Consider the following 23,001-nt stretch of genomic DNA (forward strand, 5'->3'; position numbering starts at 1 on the left):
TTAGTTTTTCTCTTGATTCTTCAAGTTACTTCAAAACCTTTCCTGTAAAATTCTTCCCCACCTTTATTTATTTGGGTATCCTGCATACAATCAGCTGATATAGGAGGCATAGTTTCTGTCCTTTTCATCCTTTCTCATCTTTTACAAATGCAAATGCCTCATCTTTGGCCAGATGCTAAGTGAAATTCTCCTTTGCTCACTCAAAGGTGATTTTAAACTGGGGAAAGGTAAACACAGGTGTAAGGGATTAGGCAGAAGATGGGTCCACTGCATTCTAGCTGAATCGCCCTGCTGGTGAGATTTTCTCACTAGTTTTCTAAATAGATAAGCAGGCCTCAGTCACGTTAGGAAAAGATATTTCTTTCATTAATAGGACTCTGATTTTGTGAAATCATAACCTCAGAATTATTACGATAAATAATATTTCATACTTTGAGAACTGGTTTACTTTTCCAGAGCCACCAGTCAAGATAGCTATTTACTGTCTAGAAATTAGGCAACAGCTTTATTTAGGCACCTTTTTGTGCGAATCTTTCCGACAACCAGATTGTTTTGTCCTTCTCTGCCATCCTTGCATTCTCCTACTTCTTCCTCCTTGAAAGCTTTTCCACACATACTCTCCTGACCTACCTAACACCTTTCATTTTTCAGTCTCGATTCCAAAAGGAAGCTCTCTCTGACCCTCAAAAGAAGATTCAATCTTTCTGACTTATCTCAGTCTGAAATAGTTCTTCCATCTAGCAATTGTCATGACACATGCAGCCATTGACATCATTGGGATTAAATTACTAATTTTCCTTATGACTATCTTCCAGACTAGAACGAAATATGTAGGAAGACAAGAACTATGCCTGCCATTCTCATTCTCAGTGTTAAATCTGCAAAGGTGTTTGACTCATAGCAGCTGTTCAATGAGCACATCTAACCAGTTTCTTGAACAGTCTGAACTTGGTGTGTTGGGAGCTAACATCAAAGAACTATTTTCCCCCATTCACATGAGGACTGTGTCAAATCTGCCTCCCATCACTTAAGGATGTTTTGGGAAAATCATTCACTTTCGTTTCTATCACTTCCAGTAACTTAACAGTACGGCTCAGATGTAAAACTCCCCTTTTACTTGTTCCTGTCACTTCAGCCCAAGCTTGTCTCATGATCTAAAAATCTGTAATAGGGAAGAGGGTGTGGTCTGATCTTTCCCCTTCTATTTTACCTCATCTAGTTCCAGCTTCTCAAATGATATAGGGCCAGGAGGAGAAGACCACATTATGTCTTAGTTACCTGGCTGCTGGTGGTTGTCTCTGTTTTTTGTAGAGCACAGGTGTAACGGCTTTCAGGGTGGGGGTGGGGGACTCTGCACTGAGTAGTGTGCTGATGTGGAAGATCTCTGGCTTGGCCTCTTCCGGCCCTCCTCCCACTCAGCTCTCATCAATGATGTATCAATAAAACCTCTTGCTGCTGGGATCTGCTTACGTGGTGGCCAGGGTGGCAAGACAAGTGAAGCTTGACTATGCCTACAGCGTCCACTGTGGAAACTACTACATCTTTGCCATGCCAAACAGTGGGTGTGCAGGCTGCTCCAGATCTTGCTGCAATGTCATGTTTCTACCATGAAGAAAATCAACAGATCCACTACCCAACCTAGAATCGAGACCTTAGTCTCCCTTCCTTTTGCATACCTTGAACCTCTCACGTGGCACTCTTGGAGGTCTCTTTCATGTGGCGCTATGGGTGGAGAAACTTACCCGTAGGAAGGGAAGGGGAAGGCTGCAGGTCTCCTCAAACTCCAACACTTTTGATGTTGATGATCCTCTTTCTCTTTTCTCTCCCTAGTCAGCTCTGTTTATATAGAGTGGGGGTGAAGAGCATTGGGGTAGTAGAACCAGTTCAGTCACCCCTTCCTAAGCCCTAGAGGTGGTGCTGCCGCAATTTATTTGCAGCTTTCTAGAATGTGAAGTATTTTTGTCCTAGCCCTTAATATGAGGCATTAGGAAAAGTGCCTCTGGGAATCCTATTGCAAATATCTGTTGAGAGAACCAACCAACGTGTTTGCTGCGTTGTTGGCTCCTTAGGGAGTCTCTGACCAAGTTAGTCACGGGGATAGGAGGCACTTGTTGAGGGAACTATGTTTCCTATGTCAGTAGAGGAGGAAGGAAACAAACCAAGGCACTGCCTGTCAGGGGATGTGCAGACCCTTATGGGCAGCTGGAACTTCAGAGGCAGAATTGGCACAGTGAGGTCTGGGTGAAAAGCGAGAGTTATGAAAAAAAAATAATCAGCAGGATAGGGTGAGACAGAGGAACAGAAAAATGAGAGATGGAAAGATGATGGGAATAGAATATGATGGTGACAAAAATTTGTAGGAGAAGAAGATGGTGGAGGAGAGAGGAGGAAAGACAGACAGGGTGGAGTTGGGGGAGGGGACCAGGCAAAAGGAGTGGGCTCTCACCCAACTGGAGCAAAGGGCTGGGCAGAGCAGCTGGTGAAAGAAAATAGAGCCTGTGGTTAGCATTTGCCAGCTGGCGCAGGTGGCTCTGGGCTAAATCCATCCTCTGCCCCACCATGCAGTCTTCTAAGGAGGTTAGAGATGGGGGAGGAGGAGTGGAAGCAATTGTGCGGAAGAGAGAGCATACTCTCCAGGTGCAGGAGCTGCCACTTTAACAAATGCACTTGAAGATAGCGCAAGAACACTGTGGAGTAGCTTGATCTTTTTATTACTGGACAAGAAGGGACAATGCGAGATGTCCTTTCTCTCTCTTTCTAAGGCTTTCTAAGGCTGCTTTGATCATACCAACAGTTGTGTAAAATTATTCTGGCCAAGGAAACCATTTAAAATCCAAATCCTCAATGAAGACTTTTGGAGACACTTCCACTCCAAACAACCTGCAGCCCTGTTCCTTAAAGAAAGCCACGGCCGGGCGCGGTGGCTCACGCCTGTAATCCCAGCACTTTGTGAGGCGGAGGCCAGCAGATCATGAGGTGGGGAGATCGAGACCATCCTGGCTAACATGGTGAAACTCCATCTCTACTAAAAAAATACAAAAAAACTTTGCTGGGCGTGGTGGTGGGTGCCTGTAGTCCCAGCTACTCAGGAGGCTGAGGCAGGAGAATGGCGTGAACCTGGGAGGGAAAGCTTGCAGTGAGCGGAGATCACACCACTGCACTCCAGGCCTGGGTGACAGAGCGACTCTCTGTCTCAAAAGAAAAGAAAAGAAAAGGAAAAAGCCATTCAGGTAATGAAAGCTCAGCACAGAGCCTGGAACATACATGGGCTTAGTCAGTGTTCCTTATTAATAAGCAGCTTCCAGCATGGGACCCCTAGCATAGGTAAGCACTTGGTAAATATAGGCCGTAAATGAGGGGCCAGGTCTATTTATATGTACCCCTACCTGGTCCCAACACAAGGGCCCAATCCAAGCTGCTTATTTGTGCAAAGCCAGATACGAGGGTTACATTCTCTTAGTCCACAGAAGCTCCTGGCCTTGCCAGCCTTCCATGTGTAACCTCATGCTGGCTGTTGAGACAAGCTGGTTCCCACACCAGACCTACTGATTCAGAGTCTACATTTTCACAAGCTCTCCCGGTGATTTGCTGGCAAGTTAGGGTTTGAGAAGCACTGACCTAATCCAAGGCTTGAAGTTTTACTTAAACTTGCTGCGGTGGAGCCAGCAGAGGGCAGTGCCGGAGCTTGCCTGAGCTGCCTGAAGGACAAGGGGAAGCAACTTATCCTGAGACCTCAGTTCACTAGAGACTACTCATGACTTGAACTTGAGGCAAATTCTGGAGTATCCTCTTTGCACAAAGACAAATGGGCTTTTGTATACTGAGAAGGGAACACACTAACCCCCCCCCCCTTTTTTTTTTAAGATACAGAGTCTTGCTTTGTTTCGCAGGCAGGACTGGCAGTGGCTTTTTCCAGGTGCGATCACAGCACACTGAAACCTCCAACTCCTGGTCTCAAGCAATCTTCCTACCTCAGCCCTGGGAGTAGCTGGGACTACAATGTATGCCATTGTGCCTAGTTTCTACTAACTTTTGATGCATAGGAACATATCAGGGGCTGGGGAACATAAGAACCAGGCCTTGTGACTTCTAGAGAAGGCTGCTGCCTTGATGTAAGATATTAGTTGTCTCTGAGGTAAATTTGGCTTAACGAGCTTGTGACCTGTGCAGTGACACGGGGCCCCAGGTCAGAAGGGTCCTGTACCTGGGTTAGTGCCCTGCTGTTGCTGTCACTATCTGGAAATTCTTGATAATTTTCTCTTTCAGCTTCTGCTTTTTCACTGAAGTCCACTGGGACAATGGAGCATGCAGATAAGAAGGGAAGATACGTGGAATCTGCATATCTGCCACCATTCCTTTTTCATGTCCCATGAGCACGGCACTCCAGGGAACCTACCCAAAATGTGTGGGAGTTCAGTGAAACTTAAAGCAAGTGCAAAGTAGTCACGTTATGGGAGCCACTGGCTGTCACAGAGTGTTGGAAGAACATGTATGCAACAAGAAGTAAAATAAAAAAGTTAAGTTGGATTTTTGCAGCGTTTGCACACCTCCAATAAGAGCAAAATATATATGCATGCACGAGCCACGAAATATGAACTGAGTAATTGCAATGATTCCAAATATGAATTAAATATTTTATTTTCATTTAAAACTGACATTTTAAAATATAGAAAGTAAAATTCACGAAAATTTAAATTTTTAATTTGCCTTTACTTAGAACAGCATTAAATAGCAAGCAAATAAAAAAATACCAATTCAAGTAGAGAGACTATGGAAGAAAGGAAAAAGCTTAATATTTCAGTACTGTTACTGGCACATTTTCCTTGCTTTTTAAACAAGGGGGGCCAACATTTTCATTTTGCACTGAGCCCCACAAATTATGTGTCTGGCACTGCCTTGAGGGATGGGAGGAGCAGGGAACCATTGGTGCCTGTGACCTGAGCCGTCTAAGGTGAGATTTACCTCAGGTTTCCAAGTAACTGGAAGTAATACAAATGCAATGTCCGCAGAGGTGCGCTGGTTCCTTAGCAGCTGAGCAATGTGCTTATTTGTGACAGAAAGTGGCATTTGTTTCCTTCTTACTGCTTGTTTATCCCATTCGCGCTCGCGTGTGTGTGTGTGTGTGTGCGCGCGCGCGCGGGCATGACATTCCCGAAAAGAAAACCTCTTCTTTCACTGAGAAAAGTGAGGGGAAGGAGAAGGGTGGATTTGGTCCATGTGCAGGATGCAGAAAGGGAATGGAAATGGTCCATGTACAGGATGCAGGCTGCTCAGGGGTAAGTTCGAGTGGGACTGCAGACTACTCAACAGTGAGTTCGGATGGGGCTGCAGGCTGCTCAGAGGTGAGTTTGAATGGGAATACAGGCTGCTCAGAGATGAGTTCGGATGGGGATGCAGGCTGCTGAGGGATGAGTTCGGATGGGGATGCAGGCTGCTCAGGGGTGAGTTGGGATGGGGATGCAGACTGCTCAGAGGTGAGTTGGGATGGGGCTTCAGGCTGCTCAGGGGTGAGTTGGGATGGGGCTTCAGACTGCTCAGGGGTGAGTTCGGATGGGATGCAGGCTGCTCAGGGGTGAGCGCGGATGGGATGCAGGCTGCTCAAAGATGAGTTGGGATGGGGATGCAGGCTTCTCAGGGGTGAGTTCGGATGGGGCTTCAGGCTGCTCAGGGGTGAGTTCGGATGGGGTGCAGGCTACTCAAGGGTGAGTTCGGATGGGATGCACGCTTTTTGAGGGTGAGTTCGTATGAGGAGGCAGGTTGCTCAGGGCTTAGTTTGGATGGGATGCAGGCTGCTCAGAAGTGAGTTCCGATGGGGATGTAGGCTGCTCAGAAGTGAGTTTGGATGGGGATGCAGGCTGCTCAGAAGTTATTTTGGATGGGACTACAGGCTGGTCTTGGGGTGGTGGGTTTCTTCGGGAGCCCACGTTGACTTGTCGAAAAGACAAAAGCCTACCTTTCTTGTCATGCTTGTGCAACGCAGGGCAGGCAGCTGCCTTCCAAACAATGGCTCCGATGCAGTTCCTTGCATCATGTAGCCCCACTTTCTGAAGTCCTTCAATCCTGCCATATCCATTCCACCCACTTTCTTTTGGGCAGATTTCATGACATGGCTCCAGCTAAACACAAAAGTAGCTGGGAAAAGGAGTTTTTTCACTCACCCAGGGGAAAATGAGAAGGTGTGGCAAACACACACAGCACCGTCTCTATCACTAAGGAGATGGGGTGAGGAGGGAAGGGCCACAAGTGAGGTTAGGGAGGCTGGTCTGGTTTTAAAGGCAAGCAGTCTGTGGCGGGCAGTTTTTTCTGAAGGGGAAGTGCATTCTGTAGTGACTCTCTCAGCTCCAGGCACATGAGGGTACTTAGAGGAGGGGACATTAAGCAAAAATCCCAGGTGTTATGTCATTGGTGGGCCTGGGGACTCCTACCTGCATATAGCGGACAACTCTGGTGAGACCACTGTGTCGATCTGATGGTTTTTTGGGATCCCATGAAGCAACTGAGAGTTGAAAAGTTGCCCACACAGCGTCAATGGAAAAGAGGACAGAGAACTCAGCTTCCTACACAAGGTCTGTGGGGCAGGAAGGCTTCTTATGAGGTAGAGCTGCATCCTTCCTTCTGAGGGAGCAAGCCTGAACCTATGTTTGCAGCAGACTTAAGGAGAGTGGTCCTCAGAGGGGCCAGAGCAAGGCAAGCCATTGGAAAGGAGGCAAAGGGTTGGCAGGGGAGCTGGAACCCCAGGAGGCTTGGCATGGATGTTGGAATAAGGGTCAGAGGTAGCACAAATTGGCTCCTCAGCTGTGTTGACACACAGGAGCCAGTGGCCCCAGACTCTCCCCTCTATGTTTCCAGATTCCAGTTTCTCCCGGCTGATGGAGCAGGCACTGTCTGACAGATTTGGAACAACTTCAGGAATTCAGTTAGTTGACAATTATATCAAATGTTTATTTTTAAAGAAAATAATAAAACTTTCACAGTGTTGTCACAATTTTTGGTGGGAAAAACGTGTGTGTATCTCTATGTCTCTATAAGTTTACTAGAAAACCACAAAGAGATATAAAATTAAATAATAGCCAGTTTTTGAAAGTTAACTTGAAAATCCTCGTTGATAATTCAGCAGCATGCTTCCACTCATCTTATACAGTTTCTGTCCTGGTGAGGAGCAAGGTTACCAACGGGCAAGATCCTCTGGCCTTGAAGTTTCACTTGAGTTAAAAGAGCTCATCTCAGGTAAGTAACAGGCCAAGAATGGTGGGCACTGTGACCACTAACCAACTTGCAATCCATTCTACTCCAAAGGACCGGGCTGAAAGAGCAAGAAAATCCTATACACTTAGGTATCTCGACTAATGTATTGAGAAGGGGCAGGGTTACTGGACACTGGTGTGGGAGCTCACAGAACAGCGGAATGAATTTCTTCCCCGAATCCCATCCTATTTCCCTGGGACATTCTCTTCCTCAATCTCCCCAAACATAAAGTATAAAAAGTGCAGAAATTCCTTAAATATCACTGGCTTAGTTGGGTCCTGTGCTCAAAGGTTACCTTGACATATCTGTGGCCTGGGAAACCATCACTGCCCTACTCTGGACATCAACGAGGTAGGGTAGGTCTTCAGGTACAGACAGATGACCACATAATACAATGCACAACTGACTCTAGAGAGAAAAGGATCACTTCCTTTCCTTGTTTCGCCACCCCACTAAGTATCTGCACTAGCTAGAAAGAAGAAGGGAAGGGAAAGGAAGACAGAAAAGGAAAGAAAAAGAAAGAGGATGGAAGGAAAACTTAGATGCTGGAGTGGGGCAGGGCTGAGCTGGAGAAAATCAAAACAATAAAGGAATGAGTGATACAATAGGGAAGGGAGTTTGAGGGCGCTTTCTAGGATAATTTGGGTGACTAAAAACTGACAGATGGGTTTACCCTTCCAAAAAGAAAATGGATTTATTATTGCTTTTATCCGCTCTTCAGATGAATAGTCACACCCATTTTATAGAGGACAGGGAATGTGCTTCTGCCTTTTTCTGGATCTCAGGATGTGATATTGATATGAAGGTGGTGTTGGAACCACCAGCTAAATTGTGTTCTCATGGTCAAACACCAAACTGTCACAGTGGCTCTGTGGTGGCAGAAGAACGGGGCATATCAGGAGAGGCTGCTCCTAACTCCAGTGAGTTAGGAAGAATAAGGAAGAGCATGCAGGCTCCGTAGTCCACATGTGAGAGTAGAGATAAAGAAATCAGTGCAGATGAGGAGCATAGAGAGAGCCCAGGAAGACCACGAAACAGCAAGTTTCTCAGAGGCCAGAATCCCTGCTGACTGGGCATGACAGGGGTCGCAGGCGAAGGTGAGCACCTCAGGTCTGAGTTATTCTACAAGAATGTGTACGCCAGGGCTCAGGGATCTGACTTCGGGATTGTGGAGGGTACGGGGCCCAGAGTGCTGGAGATACTGATCCAAGTTTATTAAGGGGTCCTCAAAACTCTAAGAGACTGCGTCTCATTTAGCTCCTGCTTATTAAGGACTTGTCAAGCACTGTGATAGGCAGGTTCCATGTCTTGTCTCATTGAATCCTTAGCATGAGATAAGAACTGTTATTTTGTCCTTTATTTAGGAAGAACATGACTTGGGGAAGCTAAGAAACTTGTTTAGCTAGTAAGTGACAGTCCTAGAAGTGATCTCAGCTGCGACTGACTCTAAAACCCACAGCCTTAGCTGTCCCATGCTAGCACCAGTGTAGGCCTGATCTGGAGCAGGTGTGACACTCCAATGAGTGGATCCTCCCAGGAGACAGGGGAATTTGGCTTCCTAACTTCACCTAGGAACGTCAGCCTGGGGAGGAGAAGCTTCGCCTGAAGCTCAGGCTCTCACGCCTCCTCGATGGCCTCTCTCAGGCCCATCTCCTCAGTCCCTTTTTCCTTAGCTGACTTTGGCTGTCTAACGACCTCGGTCCCTCTTTCCTTGGCTGACTTTGGCTGTCGAACGAAGCTCCTCTAGACAGCTGCTTGCCCACTTGCCCTTCTTTCTCCCTGCTCACCCTGATGTTTCAGACTGCTCTATGACGACCCTGGCCTCAGGTGTCAGGACTATGCTTTGTTATACCGGGAGAGGGAAGAGGAGCATCAGAGATCTCTGTCAAACGTCCTTTGCAGGTGAGAACACTGAGTCCCACGAAGGTGAGGTGAGCTGGCTGGGAGTTGGTGGTAGAGCTGGCGGCAGAACCCACATCTCCCAGCTCTCCCAGACACCTTAGGGATTGACCACAACACCGTGCAAGGAGGCTGCATAGAACCCCCAGCCTTTCTTCGTTCAACAGAACTCCAGTTACCCCGTGCCCCCCTCAGCTCCCAGGGATCCTTCTTACCCACGGTACAGGGTGGACTGAAGCAGACCGTGCCATTCTCGCTGCTCACGGAATTGCTGACTTGGCAAGTATAACACCTGGAGTGTTTGTGTGGCTTAAGGGTGGTTTCAAGCACACTGTTCTGGATCTCCTTCGGGAGTTCCCCATACCAGGTGTAGTTTACAGACTCGCCAGGTATCAGACATGACAGTTTCAGATAACAGTTGTCATCCACAACTTCTCTCTTCTCAATTTCGATGACAGGCTTGGGTACAGGGTCTGAAAGTGAGGAGGATGTTATGAGACAGTGAGGCATTCATGCTGTGAAGGTTTAGCTAACAAAGAACGAAGGGACCCAGGGAAGGGGCCTGAGCGCCCCAGGAGGCAGAGTCATGAAGAAGAAGTTCTACAGAGGGAGCCAGTGAGCAGCCTTGACCTCCTGAGGCCTCACAGACTGCAAGCGCTGCTCCTAGGCAGTGAAGCTAAGCTGGGTCCTGGAGGGGGCGCCAGAGTCCATTATATGCTCTGGGAACAAAATGGGGTTATGATCATGTGTGAGCCTGAACGAATAGCCCAGAGAATTGCTGGGATCAGACTTAGTATACCAACTGTCTGAGATGCTCAGGGACACTTCTCTAGTCATGGTTCATGGCAGGCACCTTGACTGGTCTGTCTCTCAAGAATTATCGGGTTCAGATTCGGCAAGAGTCCTAAGGTAAGAGGTACCTGCCTGTGCGTGGCAAAGTCCTTTACACAACCATCCAGTGCAGGTGCCAACCTTCTAGACTCTGGCAGAGCTACAGAGAAGGACTTCATGTAACTTCCAGCCACGTCAATTGTGACAAACAGATTGGTCTGCTAACTTTGATATCTCCATGTCTGGCACAATCCCTGCCACACGGCAGGTATTCTATAAGTATCTCGTGCAAGAATGAATGAAGTAGTTATGAGACAGAAAGGATAAAACACAGCCAGGTGCAGTGGCTGACACCTGTAATCCCAGCACTTTGGGAGGCTGAGGCAGGAGGATTGCTTGCAGCCAGGAGTTAGAGACCAGCCTGGGCAACATAGATACACTCAGTTTTCACCAAAAAATAGAAAATAAAAGTAGCCAGGTGAGGTGGTGTGCACTTGTAGTCCCTGATACTCAGGAGGCTGAGGTAGGAGGATTGCTGTAGCCCAGGAGTTCGAGGCTGCAATAAACTATGATTGTACCCCTGCATTCCAGCAGACCTTCAAAAAGGTGAAGAAGAAGACCTTCAAAAAAAAAAAATAGAAGAAAGAAAGGAAGAAAGAGAAAGAGAAAAAGGAAGGAAGGGAAGGGAAAGGAAAGGAAGGGAGGCAAGCAGGCACAGAAACACTAGTTTTGGAGTGAGACCAGTCTGGGTCCTGGACTTGACTCTAGTGGAGTGACATTAGGCAAGGTAGTTAACCCCCTTGCTGTCATCTGTAAACTGACTCTACCTCATCACACAATGCTAGTAAAGATAAAATGTCACCTGTCATGGATAATTGCTTTTTGCAGAATGTAAGTATTACATACATTCTAGAGGTCATTTTACCATTATTATTGTTGTACTGCTGCCAGAGAGAATGAGAGATAGTCCCTGCATCTGATCTTTCCTTGGCTAAGGCTGGTTTACCTGCAGTCCTCTGAGATCTTTTCATTCTGGTCAAGGGCAAAACATCTGCAGAATCAATGCAGCTCAAACCCCATAAGATTAAAATATTGACCAGATCAGAGCTTGTCTCTTGGTTGTATGTGTGGAGAGGCTCTAGAAGCTCTACCAATCTGGTCTCTAGAACTCTGGTTTTGTCTCCTCTGTGAAGCCGATCTCAGATTGCAAAGAGATTGCTCAGACTACAGAGGAGATAAAAGTTGACTGGACTTCCCCTACATGCTTTAATTGAGCAATTTTTATCCTGGTTTTCATCATTTCCTGTGTTCTGGCCTCATGTCTTACACTACTTCTGCATTTCCCATGGTGATCAGCATAGCACTGGACACTTTGCTGATGGAATTAGTTGAGCCAGCTTGGGTTGTCCAGCTCCAAGATGCTCGCTACGAGCTGTCAGAAATGCTTGGTCTGGACCAGAGGACCATTTTTTTCCCTGCTGACCACATCCTGGAAATCTTACCCTCAGGTAGGGTGCGCTGAAGCCCAAGACAGTTTGTGGATTTTTAAGTACTCAGAAATGTTGCAAGCTTTTTGTGAAACCATTAGTTTATTGGAATCAACTGTGGTAGTGGTATTTAAACCACAGAAATTACAAAGTTGGTAAATGATACACATTAGGGCTTTAAAAAAAAAAAAAAAAATCTTGTAGAGCGTGTTAACCAGAAAACCACTGTAAGAGACCTTGAATATTTTTGTTCCCAGCACTTTCTGAATTTTCAGCCCATATGACATTGAAGAAGAGTGAGAAGGGAATCTGACTGCTTGGATCAGGGACTGTCTGGCTGGTGGAACTTGAATGTATACAACACTCTTCATTTGCACGTTTTGACATTTTAAAAAATGTTTTCACTTTCCCTATCTACTTTGATACTAATAACATCCTAAAAGGTAAGTAGAATTATTCTCATAATATGATGAAGAACCCAAGGCTCTCAAGGGAGCACCACTCTTGGACACTTAGCCCCACTCTTCTACAAGAATTGCATACCCGAACCGCTGGAGCTCTCCCCATATCCATGTTTCTGCCTTATAATCTGACCCTTTCACCATAATTGTTTAGATCAGGTACACATACTTGAACTAAATTGGGACTATCAGTTTCTCTGTCTTTAAATTGCCCTGAGAATTGAAACTCAGAGGAGCAAGTCTAAGCTTTGAGAGATAACATGTGTAAAATGGCAGGAATCCAAATCCATAGGCACAGTCCACAGATTCCCGAAGCTAGGGGTTTTAGCTTGACCCTGGTTTTCAATCTTCTCCCCTTCAGCCTTTCCTAGCTCTTTTAATTGCTTTAAATAGCCCCAGTTTCTTAAACTAAATTCTTCTTTTTTGGTAAAGGTACATTGGATTAGTTTCTGTTACTTGCTATCAAAAGAGTCTTACCTAATATGGGCACAGAGATGTGAAGATCTTTTTTCAAGGTTACACAGCTAGTCAGCAACTGACCAGAGTTTTGAACCCAAGTCTGTCTGGCTCCAAGTATAATGTCCTAGTCCTTATTCAATATAAACTGGTTAGACTGGAGCTATGGGTGGAAGTTTTTTTGTCCCACCCATCATGAAATTTGAAAAATTCTCCTAATAACTCCTGCCCCATTCTTTATATTAATACATTCTCTTTTATCTTAAGTCCAGTGAAGCCTAATTTCAGAGATATAATTAAGATGAGCTGAGCTGATTTAGGATGATCACAGGACAAAATGAAGGAAATAGGAAACATCTCTAGTTTTCCTTCTCTTCAAAGCTTAGACTCACTAATTTCAGAAGAGGTGTTAAATGTCCTAAGACTGTTAATTTGGGGGTCTGTTGACCTAGGCTCACTCCCAAACAGAATTGGATCAAGGAAAAACGAATCAAACCTGTCCTGAGGTTTTCCTCTCCTCCTCCCCGAGAGTGCCCCAAGCCTGCCAGGAAGCCACAGTGGTCCATCCAGGGCCACTGGAGTGGGGATTTGCCCTTTGGTTCCCCTGACTCACCAAGCACCTGCAGCTTGATCTTCCATTCTTGCTCATTCCCGTTCTTTTTCAACACCCTCATGATGTAGGTGCTGTTGTCCTCTTTCTGGACCTTAGAGATGTACAGTGCACCACTTTGAGGATCAAGTCTGACCCTGCCTTTAAATTTGGATTCAAAGTACTTAGATTTTCCGGAATCCCATTCTACAATCTTCTGGTCGAAAGTATAAAACCAGGTTAGTTGTTTGTAGTTCTCAGGCAGGCTCTCAGAGATGTTCAGAGTAACATTGCTGCTGGAGACCACGGTCATATGTACCAAGTAACCTGCCAATGAGAGTCAGAGTGAGACCTGACACAGAGAAGGCAGTGTTGCTGAGAGGCCTAGGGTATAGCCTGGGCTGGTGGAACAGGCGAGAAGGAAGGGATTTCTGCTTAGAAGTGAGTATGGTTTTCATTGGAAGTCCAGGTCTCCTGCTCAGGAACTCAAGAAAAGTTGGAGCTTGAAAAGTGGGCATGGGGGAAGGGGGTGTTGCTTATAATTCATCTAGTACTGTCCCCAGAAAATAAAAGAATTGAGTAAGGCCAACTGAGGTTGGGCCTGGCTCTCTCCCTTACTCTCATACCAGTAGGATTTCAAGTAAACTGATGACAAGTCATATCTCCTCTCTGGTCTTGTGTTTCCTGTCTATTCCTAGCTCAGTAAGCATTTTGTTAGTCCCTAGAGGCATAGACACAAAAAGTACATTATTCTATTTAAAAATATTTAATACACCAGTGTGGGAGGACAGACACACAAACCAATAATCCTAATATATTATCTTGGTGACTGTAATAAAGGTAATGTGGGGACCAAGGGAAAGCTTCCCCTCCCCCTTCTGAAAGTTTGCCAAAAATCACTGACAAGAGGCAGATTAAGGAGGAAAGGCATACAGATTAACGTGTAAGCAGAGCCTGTGGAATGAATGGACTTCCAATGAAAACTAAGCAGTCTAGGGCAAATTGTTCATTTTTATGCTTAGGTTCAACAAAGAATGGACAGTCATGGAGAAATATGATTGGACAAAAAGGGAATGATTGAATGCCAATAGACTGTTTGGGGGAAACCCAGCAAGGCCTCTCTGTCTAGATTCTGCTTGGCCTCTCTGTGCCGGATTCCTTCCTTCCTCCTGCGTGTGGGGCAGGCCCTCTCTAGAATGGGGGTCTTATGATTCACAATTAAACAAGATAGGTCAGATAATTTTTTTTTTTTTTTTTTACATAGAAAGGCTCAAGGAAAGTTAGGGTGGTATATTTAAGTTTTATAGCTGGCTTTGGGGAAAAGGGGTTTTGGCTTCAATGGCCCGCCTTGGGAAAGAGGGATTCCAATGTCTATGGCTAGCTTAGGGGAGAATGGGACTGATAGACAGGAGGGCAGGAGAAGGTCAGAGAAAAACTTTCATTTCTGAGGCTGCTTCTGAGGCCATGATTTTGGGGCATTGTTTTCTGAGTGCTGACAATAAACACAGTGGGCTATTGGAATGTATTCCTATCCGGAGGGTAGGGATAGAAAACTGAGAAAATACTAAGAAAAATCTCTTCGGAGGAGATGACCCCTAAGGTAAGCCAAAGGATGATTAAAAGCTAATATTTGTTGAGAACTATCTGTCAGGCACAATTTGAGACACTTGGGATACATCGGTGAACTAAGCAGCAAAGATCCCTACCTTAACAGAGCTTGCGTTAGAGTGGGGTGAAAAGACGTAAGCAATGAGCACACTAACCGAACACACTATATAGTATGTAAGGAGGTGATAATTGCCATGACAGAGGAGAAAACCTAGAATAGGGTAAGGGGAGTCACAAGTACTGGTAGGGGTAAAAGGGTGAACTTCATTTATAAGGTGATAAGTAGGTCACATCCGAGCAAAGACTTGGAGGACAGAGGTGGCCAAGAGGATATATGGGGTAAGAGGGACCCAGATAGAGGAAAGAGCCAGAGCAAAGGCCCTGGGGCAGGGCTTTGCCTGCCATACGTAAACAACAGCAAGGAGGCGGTGAGTGGGTAGTGTGGAGTGAGCAAGGGGATTGGATGTTGAGAGACACAGTCAGAGAGGGAGTGGGATTGGGGAGAGCAGATGGTGATGTTTTAGCTTTAATAATGTTTTGTCCTGTTAAAAAAAAAAAAAGTGTTCCTGTAAAAACGGCTCATGTCTTGTGTGTGCATTTACAATATATTTAGAAGCAAGTTATTGGAAGGTAAGAAAGTGGAGACTGTTTAAACTATTATTTCACAAAGTTTGGATCAGAGGCAGATTTCCTGTGAAAGTGATGAAGCTGAAGCTTCAGGGCTTCTTGGATGGCCCTGGAGGAGCCCTAGCAGTGTATTCATGTAATCCATTTTACAAAACGTATCTTAAACACAAATAATTAGACCACAGCCTCTGTCTACTACAACATCCCCTTCATCACATTTCTGCTTTTGTTGGTTGGCATCTCAGTTACGGGCATTTTGAGATCTGGCTAAGGGGAAGTAGAAATGGGAATTACTTAGTTGGGATTAGTGGGATACATGTATGAGGGTTGCAAACTCTTGGAAGTTCCTGCTAGCCACTTCAGTGAAGCAATTGCATCCAGGAATATTCCTGCTGCCCTCTGCACTGACTCACTGGCAATGGCCGTGGACACATTGCAATCGGGCTGCAGGTGGGATGCAGAGGAGAAAGCAGGTTGGAAGTGAACAACAGCCAGAGCTATTCAGTAGCAAAGTATTATGGAAGCATGAAGGCATTTCATTAACTAAAAATATGGTGCTATATTTCCTGCTGTCATGATGTGAGTAGTATTTGTATTTTTTAAACTTGTACTAATTCCCTGGGATTTCTTTTGTTGTTGTTGTTGTTCTAATTGAATTTATTTTTGTTCCTATTTGTATTTAGTTTTGTTCTTTTCTTTTTCTTTTTCTTGAGAATACTCCAAATTGTATAAGCCTCGAGGTATTTTTAAAAACCTGGTTTGGTTAAGGTAAGGAGAAAGAAAAGATGATAAGGACAAGGTACAAGATGAAGTGAGGTCTGTTGGCTTTTTTGGTGGAGAGAGAACTTAGAATATGTATACAAAGCCTAAAAAAGAGCAGTATAAAAAAAAACTAAAGGTAGGAAAAGAGGAAATATGTCCTATATCACTCTGGTGTCATATGCTGCCACACAAAAACTCAATTGTACTCTACAACATAATGTGTACTAGCTGTTCACTTTCCACATATCCATAATTTCCAAAACATTCTCAACCACTAAAAGATTTTTATCTGTGTCCCCAGGACTTTCAAGTTCCTGTTCATTCAGCTTTCCAACCATTCATCTATCTATTCAACAAATGTTTATTGAGTGCTTACCCTGTCCTTGTTTGTACTCAGAAATACCTAGGCATTCATTTCTACAGTGCTTCTGATTGGTCCAGCCCATGTCCTATAATCCCTCTGACAAAATCAGTTCAAGCCAGCAACAGTCGTCGCACAACCACAACATGCTTGGCACTGTGCTAGACTCTGCTGTCAGCAAGGTGGATAGAGTATCTGGCCTCTTGGAGCATACAGCCTAGGAGGACATTCTTTCCAGGATTTTAAAATCACTAGACATATTCCTGACTTGTTCTCCTTCTGTTACTTGTTTCCACATGAATTAATAGAAGTGGTCATAATAGGCAGTCTAGATCAATGTTTTTCAGTCTTGACATTATTGACATTTTGGGCCATATAATTCGTTTTTGTAGGGAGCTGTTCTGTGCTTTGTAAGATGTTTGCCAGCATCCCTGGTATCTGCCCACTAGGTGGCACTTGTCCAGTTGTGACAGCCAAAAATGTATCTATATATTGCCAAATGTCCCTTGAGGGACAAAATTCTTCCATGTTCACCCTGGTTGAGAAGTACTGAGCTAGGTCATCCTTGGCAGACTCCCCAGCATGTCTCATACACTCAGGAAGATAACACAATCCACTGTCTGATGACAGAGGCAGGTAGTAACACCAGACAGATCATTTATATATATAATTTTTTGATGGAGTTTCGCTCTTGTCACCCATGCTGGAGTGCAGTGGTGCAATCTTGGCTCACTGCAACCTCTGTCCCCCAGGTTCAAGCAATTCTCCTGCCTCAGCCTCCCAAGTAGCTAGGATTACAGGCATACACCACCACCACGCCTGGCTAATTATTTTTATTTAGTAGATACGGGGTTTCATCATGTTGGTCAGGCTAGTCTCAAACTCCTGACCTCAGCCTCAGCCTCTCAAAGTGCTGGGATTACAGGCGTGAGTCACCATGCCCAACCCATTTCAGTATATTATGAGTGCTGATGACAGGTACGCATACAATATTGTATCTTTCCTCCCTCCCTCCTTAACCACCCATGTGTAACAATTCCAAAAAGGCTGTCCTGATGGTTGGCTGTAACTTCTTACTGAGAAATAAAGAAGTGATTAACTGCTGATAAAATCTGGATTTGCCTTCTTAACAATTCCATCTTTTAGGAAGTAGGTGAAGCAACCTTTTAAAAAACCACTATTTTGATTTAATTCTAACAGGAAGTATTTGGTGATATGTCTGAATGGTTGGGATAAAGTAACAAAGTTGGATCTTATTCCTTTACTTTCTTAATAGACTCACTTTCGCTTTAAAAAAAAAACAAATAGAACCAGATCCTACCTGTGCCTGTGCCCACCCATGTTTCTTGTCTGTAGAAAAACAGAATTGTAAAGGGAAAAAATTCAGATCAAAGGAAGTCATAATCCCATACCAAAGAGTCTCCCCAGGAAAGAGAAAGGTTTTAAAGAGTAAGTTCTGGTTACTCAAAAAAAAAAAAAAAAAAAAAACAAGACACATGGTTGACTTCTTTGGTTTTCTTGTATATTGAGAAAAATAAAAATAATAAAAACAAAACACACGGCTTCTAGTAAAATTCTTAAGGAAGAAAAGAAGATGAGTGTTAAAGATGTGGAGACAGAGTTACCTGGAGCTCTCTCATAAGATTAAATATTTAACAAGCCTGTACAAACCTTTTTAGGAAGTAATTTTGCAGTAGCTACTAAGACGCCAGGTTTGTGTCTTGGTGAGAAGCTGAGTAGGCTACTATTTTTTGAGATGGGAACTATAATGAGTTCAGTGGGCAACATTGCAATGCAATTTGAAGGTGAAGAAGGAGAAACAATAAAAATAGACTCTTCTCTTCAGACATTGCAATTTGAATGGGAAAAAGAATGGTAGGGCATTATGTAAAGGATCATGAAAAAGTAGAGAGTATTTTGTTTTTGTTCTTAGTGTTATTCAAAGACGGAAAGACCTAAGCTATGGTAAGCCAAGGAAAGGATTCAGTGGAGGAAAGACATGAAGAGAAGGGAGGTGATTGATGAGTCTGGGCTAGGGGGGCTCAGAGCAGAGTTGATGGCACAGGTCTTGGTTGGGACGAGGGATACTTCATCCTCTGAAGGAAAAGAGGAGGAGGAAAGACAGCTGGTGGTGGAGAGAAGTTTCTAGTTTGAAGATAGTGGGCAGGAAGTTGAAGGGCCTCCTGCCTAATGGTCTCTAGTTTCCATTTCTTCTGCAAAGAAGGAGGCACATACCTTGCTGAGAGGGCAGAGGACTGAGGTAAGGGGCCTTGAGGATAGGGTGAAAGTTTGAAATAGCCACTGTGGGAAATGTGAGAAAGAATTTATCAGGGCCAGTAAGAGCTACTCTGAGATCCCAGCTTGACTGAAACAATGACAAAATTTATTCCTTCCCTCTTTCCTTTGCTTCTTTCCTCCCTCCATCCACCCATCCCTCCATGTATACATGCATACATGAACTTCCTCATGTATTCACTCATCTAATAACTGCGCAGTAAGCAGTTACTATGTGCTTGACTCTGTATGCATACAATAGATAGATGCAGCTCCTTCCCTTGAGCTTCATTCCAGTGAATCCGCACAATTAATCAGATACTTTCACTACTGATGATAAGTGTTAGGAAAAGGAAAATATGGAATGCTTAGAAAGCATATAAAAGGGAGCACGTCACTTGAATTTGGGGGTTGAGAATGGCTTCTGTAAAAGGAATTAGTCTAAGTGGGATGAAACCAGGGAAAGATGAGGACTGGTGGTAGTGAATAGTCCAACAAAACAGGAAAAGAATCAAAAGCCCAGAAACACCAAAATGAGATTTATTTATGGAACAGGAAGTAGCTCACTGGCAAAACATAAACTAAGGAGGGCAGGAAGTGAGCTCACAGCTTCTGCTTTCTCACTTCCCACAGTGGCTACTGAAGATTTTAAGCAGAAGAGTGAAGTAAACAGAGAACCATTTTAGAAAATGTATACCAACAGCAGGGTGGAGAACAAGTTATCTAGAGAGAGTGCAGTAAATAGAAGTTAGGATAGTGCATCATTGTGGAAATTGGTGATAAGAGAAAATGGTGGCTCGATCTAAGATAGATAGCACGGGGGTGGATGGAATTGTACATATTTGGGAGTTATTTTTGAAAGTAGAATTAACAGGACTTACTCATTGGGCATGAGAAGCAAGGGAAAGAAAAGAATCAAGGATGATTTCTGGAATTCTGGCCTGTGCAACCGGACAAGTGGAGATGTCATTTATAGAGGTGGGGAACAGTGGAGGAGCAGTAGGTTTTGGGGGAAGAAGGATTGTAGTAGTTTTTTTTTTTTTTATTTTTAAAGTCTGCAAATTTTTTGACAGTCCTCTCATCAAGTAATGGACTTTGTGCCCCTTCCCCTTGAACTTGAGTAGGCTTGGTGATGGCTTCAATGAATGGAATACACCGGAAGTGTGAACTGCAAAGCTAGCTTAGAAAAGACCATGCAGCATTTGCCTGTTTCTCTTGGGACACCAACTCTGGGAGGCTTCCGCTGGGTGGTAACAGCCACCCAGCTCTTTGAGCCTCCCTCAGTTCAGGCAGTAGCCCTGTGAGTGAAGAGCCTTGCATGACTCTAGGCCACACCATAATGTGATTGCAAGTACATGAAAAGCACCAAATGAGACAGGATGAACAGTCTTCCCCCAGATCTGTGGGCAAAGTAAATCATTGTTATTATTTTAAGCCACAGTATTGTGGCAGCTTGTTAAATAGCAATACATAGCAGGAATAGAGATGACGAGTTAAGTTTTAGACATGTGTCTGGAAAGTCTAGAGAAGATGTTTAAGAGATAGAAGTTCTGGTCTTGGGCTCAGGTGAGTACTTGGGGCGTAGGAATTTACTGATGCTCTTTCCAGGCTTTCATCTGTATCAGATTGTGTGTGCATCACAAATGCAAAGCAATTGCACATTTTTTATTTGATTTGATCTTAATAGCAACCCCTTGAAGAAAAGAGGAACAGATTATTATACCCATTATAGAGCTGAGGAAGCTGAGCCTCAGGAAGCTTTAATGATTTGTTGAAAATCCCGCAGCATGGAACCAGATAGAACACAGGTCATCTCATTTCTAGTACAATACTCTTTCTACTTCACCCTGCTAAGTGTTGTGGACAGATGGGGAGTTGGCTAGTTGTGGAGTGTGCCCTGAATCATTGCCTTGAAACCGAAGAGCTGAGAAACCCAAGTCTGAGGAGAGAAGGAAGAAGAGAGCTAAAAGTGCTTCTCCAACTTTTCCACAGAAGCATCCCTTACTGCAGAGGAGAAAACTACTTGCACTTTCAGGAAGATATGGATATGTCATCCAAAAGGAAGCTTTTTGAAGTTGTTCATGCATTTGTGTAACAATTATTTATCAAGCACATGCCACACTCCAGGCCTGTGCTAAGTGCAGCAGCACAACACTGCACGTGGTTTCTGTCTTCATAAAGTTCAAGGAAACAGATGATCAATCAAGCAATTCACAAACCATAATCTGGAGCCTGAGGTTCCAATCTGACCATGCCTTCAGAACACATTCATAAGCAGAGAGTCCAGGAAGAAGTCACATGAAAACAGATACCTAAAAGAGAGGCAGGGAGAGGGGAGGAGGGAGGGAAATCTAGGTGGAAAGAAGGCATGTACATAAGCCAGAGGTAAGAGAAAACACCTCTTTTAAGGCAAACAGTAAAATTAAGAGATTTAGGCACATTGACCTTCATCAAGATTCTCTGGCCTTAGTCTAGGAAACGCATAATAGTAATAAAATGGTTTGGAAGTTAGACCTGTGTGCCCTTAGGAGGATTTCTCAATCTCTCTGAAAGACAGTATTCTCATCTGAAAAACGTAGATAATAATAGCCACCTCACTATTTTCTAATGAAAGTTAAATGAACAAGTATACAAAATGCCTAGCACAATGCCTGACACCCAGTAAGTGCTTAATTTGTATTTTACTAACCTAGGTTATAGAAATAGATAACCTAACCTCATCAAAACCAATATTATCCATTCAAAGGATAACATAATCAGGTGTGGTCTGCATGTTTCAAAGAACACATGACCAAGATGAAGCCTAGAAAAGAAGTCAGAGAACGACCAACTGTCAGGATGTTTTCAGTATGCCAAGAGAAAGTCCTGAAGTATTCCAGTTCTCATTGGCAACCCTGTTTTTCCCAATAGTTAGATGAATACTTCACATCCGTCCCCACTCCCAAGGCCATACCAATGTCCTATGCATTGAGTCAGGTCCACAGAACCCATACAGCTGTAGACTCACACAGTCATGAACCAAAGGACTCTACCTGAGAGGCAGAGCATGTGAGAGACCTATCCTCCACACATTCTGCCTCACCTCCCTAAAAGTTACAAACTATCATCATTTTATGCCACGGTGTAACTACCGCATGTTTGTTCCTTTTTTACTGTTTTACTCGGAGTGGTGAGCATTAAAGCCCTTTAAATTAAAAAGACTTGAGTATTTACTTGGGGGAATAGCAAGAAAGTCAAAGGCTTCACTACTGTTTCTCAGCTGGCATAAGAAGACAGGTACTGGATGAAGAAAGAGGGTGAGGCAGCTCTAACAGGAGAAGGAAAGTTAGCTCAGCCCTTGGGCACATGACAGGGACTGAACAGGCTGTGGCAGAGGAATGGACCTTAACTCTTAGTAATCAGATGTGTTAAGGATCCCTTGTTGCTGACGCACTTCCAGCCTCTTCTCAGACCCTCATTCAGAGACCCCAGACAGCAATCCTTTCCAAGCTTTTCTTGCTACAATTCTGATCTATCTTTTCTTTGGGTCAATGACAATATCATTTACCTTGGCTCAGGACACAACACCTCACATATACAGAGGTCTCAAAGAATGCCTAATGAAGTACAATGTGTCGGAGCATAAAATGCGGCAGCTGTCAGTGTAGAGCTTCTTCTTATTCAAAATGAAAAAACACTTTTCCACAACTTCGTGGACCACCAACCAAGGGACAAAATATGAAGAGCCTACTTCTCCTTCTCCCCAGGGTCCTGTTTTGGTCACATCCTCTTGGGAAAGGAGATGAAGCTCAATCCTTCAGTGCTAAGAAAGGTTCCTCAACCATGCCATGGCCATGGTATTGGAATGGAAATACTTGCTTTCCAGATACCAGATCCAGCTTCTAGGGTTGAACTACATCCCATCTCCCCTTCCCAAATGATCATGCCTTCAGTGTACAATCACAGGCAGACAGTTGGTAGAAAGTACCTTGAATGCTGATTGCCAGGAGTGACAGAGGCAGTAGTAGCAATTCCAGAGCCAGACACCGATTCCAACCTCTGGAGTCCATGCTTCCTTCCAGAACTTCCCAGCAACGCAGGAGACAGTTGAGAGCCTCGCTAGAAAGAGGCCAGGGCTAAAAAGGGAACTTACCAAACAGGGTTAGAGAAAAAAAAAAAAAAAAAAACCACTGAGCTTTTCTCTCCACCCAGCCCACTTGTGTGGGGCCCCGGAAACCAGAAACAGGAGGCCTTGTACATTTTTTTATCTAAGAGCATCATGAAAACTGAGAACAATTTTGTTTGAATGTACATGAGTGCTTTTTTGTAGGGAGAAGATTAATAGTTTCTACTGGACTCTCAGTGGGGGCAGTACTCAGAAAAGATTAAGAGACCCTGATAGAGAATATCTGCTTTTTGTTC

At 44.3% G+C, this 23,001-nt stretch overlaps 1 protein-coding gene across 2 annotated transcripts; it reads right to left on the bottom strand.

Annotated features, from left to right (window-relative positions):
• Positions 1 to 6,912: 6,912 nt before the first annotated feature.
• CD48 (CD48 molecule) lies at positions 6,913 to 22,733 on the bottom strand. 2 transcript variants are annotated; one of them, XM_023214261.1, is made up of 4 exons: positions 22,568 to 22,732; positions 12,993 to 13,295; positions 9,360 to 9,617; positions 6,913 to 7,303 (listed from the first exon to the last, which is right to left on the bottom strand). In XM_023214261.1, exons 1-4 carry the CDS (start codon positions 22,647 to 22,649, stop codon positions 7,224 to 7,226), a joined length of 723 nt encoding a protein of 240 aa, XP_023070029.1. In that variant the 5' UTR covers positions 22,650 to 22,732; the 3' UTR covers positions 6,913 to 7,223. The 2 variants fall into 2 exon arrangements, with proteins under 2 accessions (XP_023070029.1, XP_023070028.1); XM_023214260.2 differs by having other exon boundaries at positions 6,913 to 9,617; positions 22,568 to 22,733.
• Between the last annotated feature and the right edge of the window lie 268 nt (positions 22,734 to 23,001).

The sequence above is a fragment of the Piliocolobus tephrosceles genome, chromosome 1, assembly GCF_002776525.5.
Source record: "Piliocolobus tephrosceles isolate RC106 chromosome 1, ASM277652v3, whole genome shotgun sequence".
Lineage (NCBI taxonomy): Eukaryota > Metazoa > Chordata > Mammalia > Primates > Cercopithecidae > Piliocolobus > Piliocolobus tephrosceles.

Excerpts from the sequence above, each read along its gene's own strand:
- CD48 (XM_023214260.2), bottom strand. The coding sequence starts at position 22,649 with ATGGACTCCAGAGGTTGGAATCGGTGTCTGGCTCTGGAATTGCTACTA. Across the intron at positions 13,296-22,567 it reads CCTGGCAATCAGCATTCAAG|GTTACTTGGTACATATGACC; the intron begins GTACTTTCTACC and ends TCTCATTGGCAG. Across the intron at positions 9,618-12,992 it reads GATCAAGCTGCAGGTGCTTG|ACCCTGTACCCAAGCCTGTC; the intron begins GTGAGTCAGGGG and ends CCTCACTTTCAG.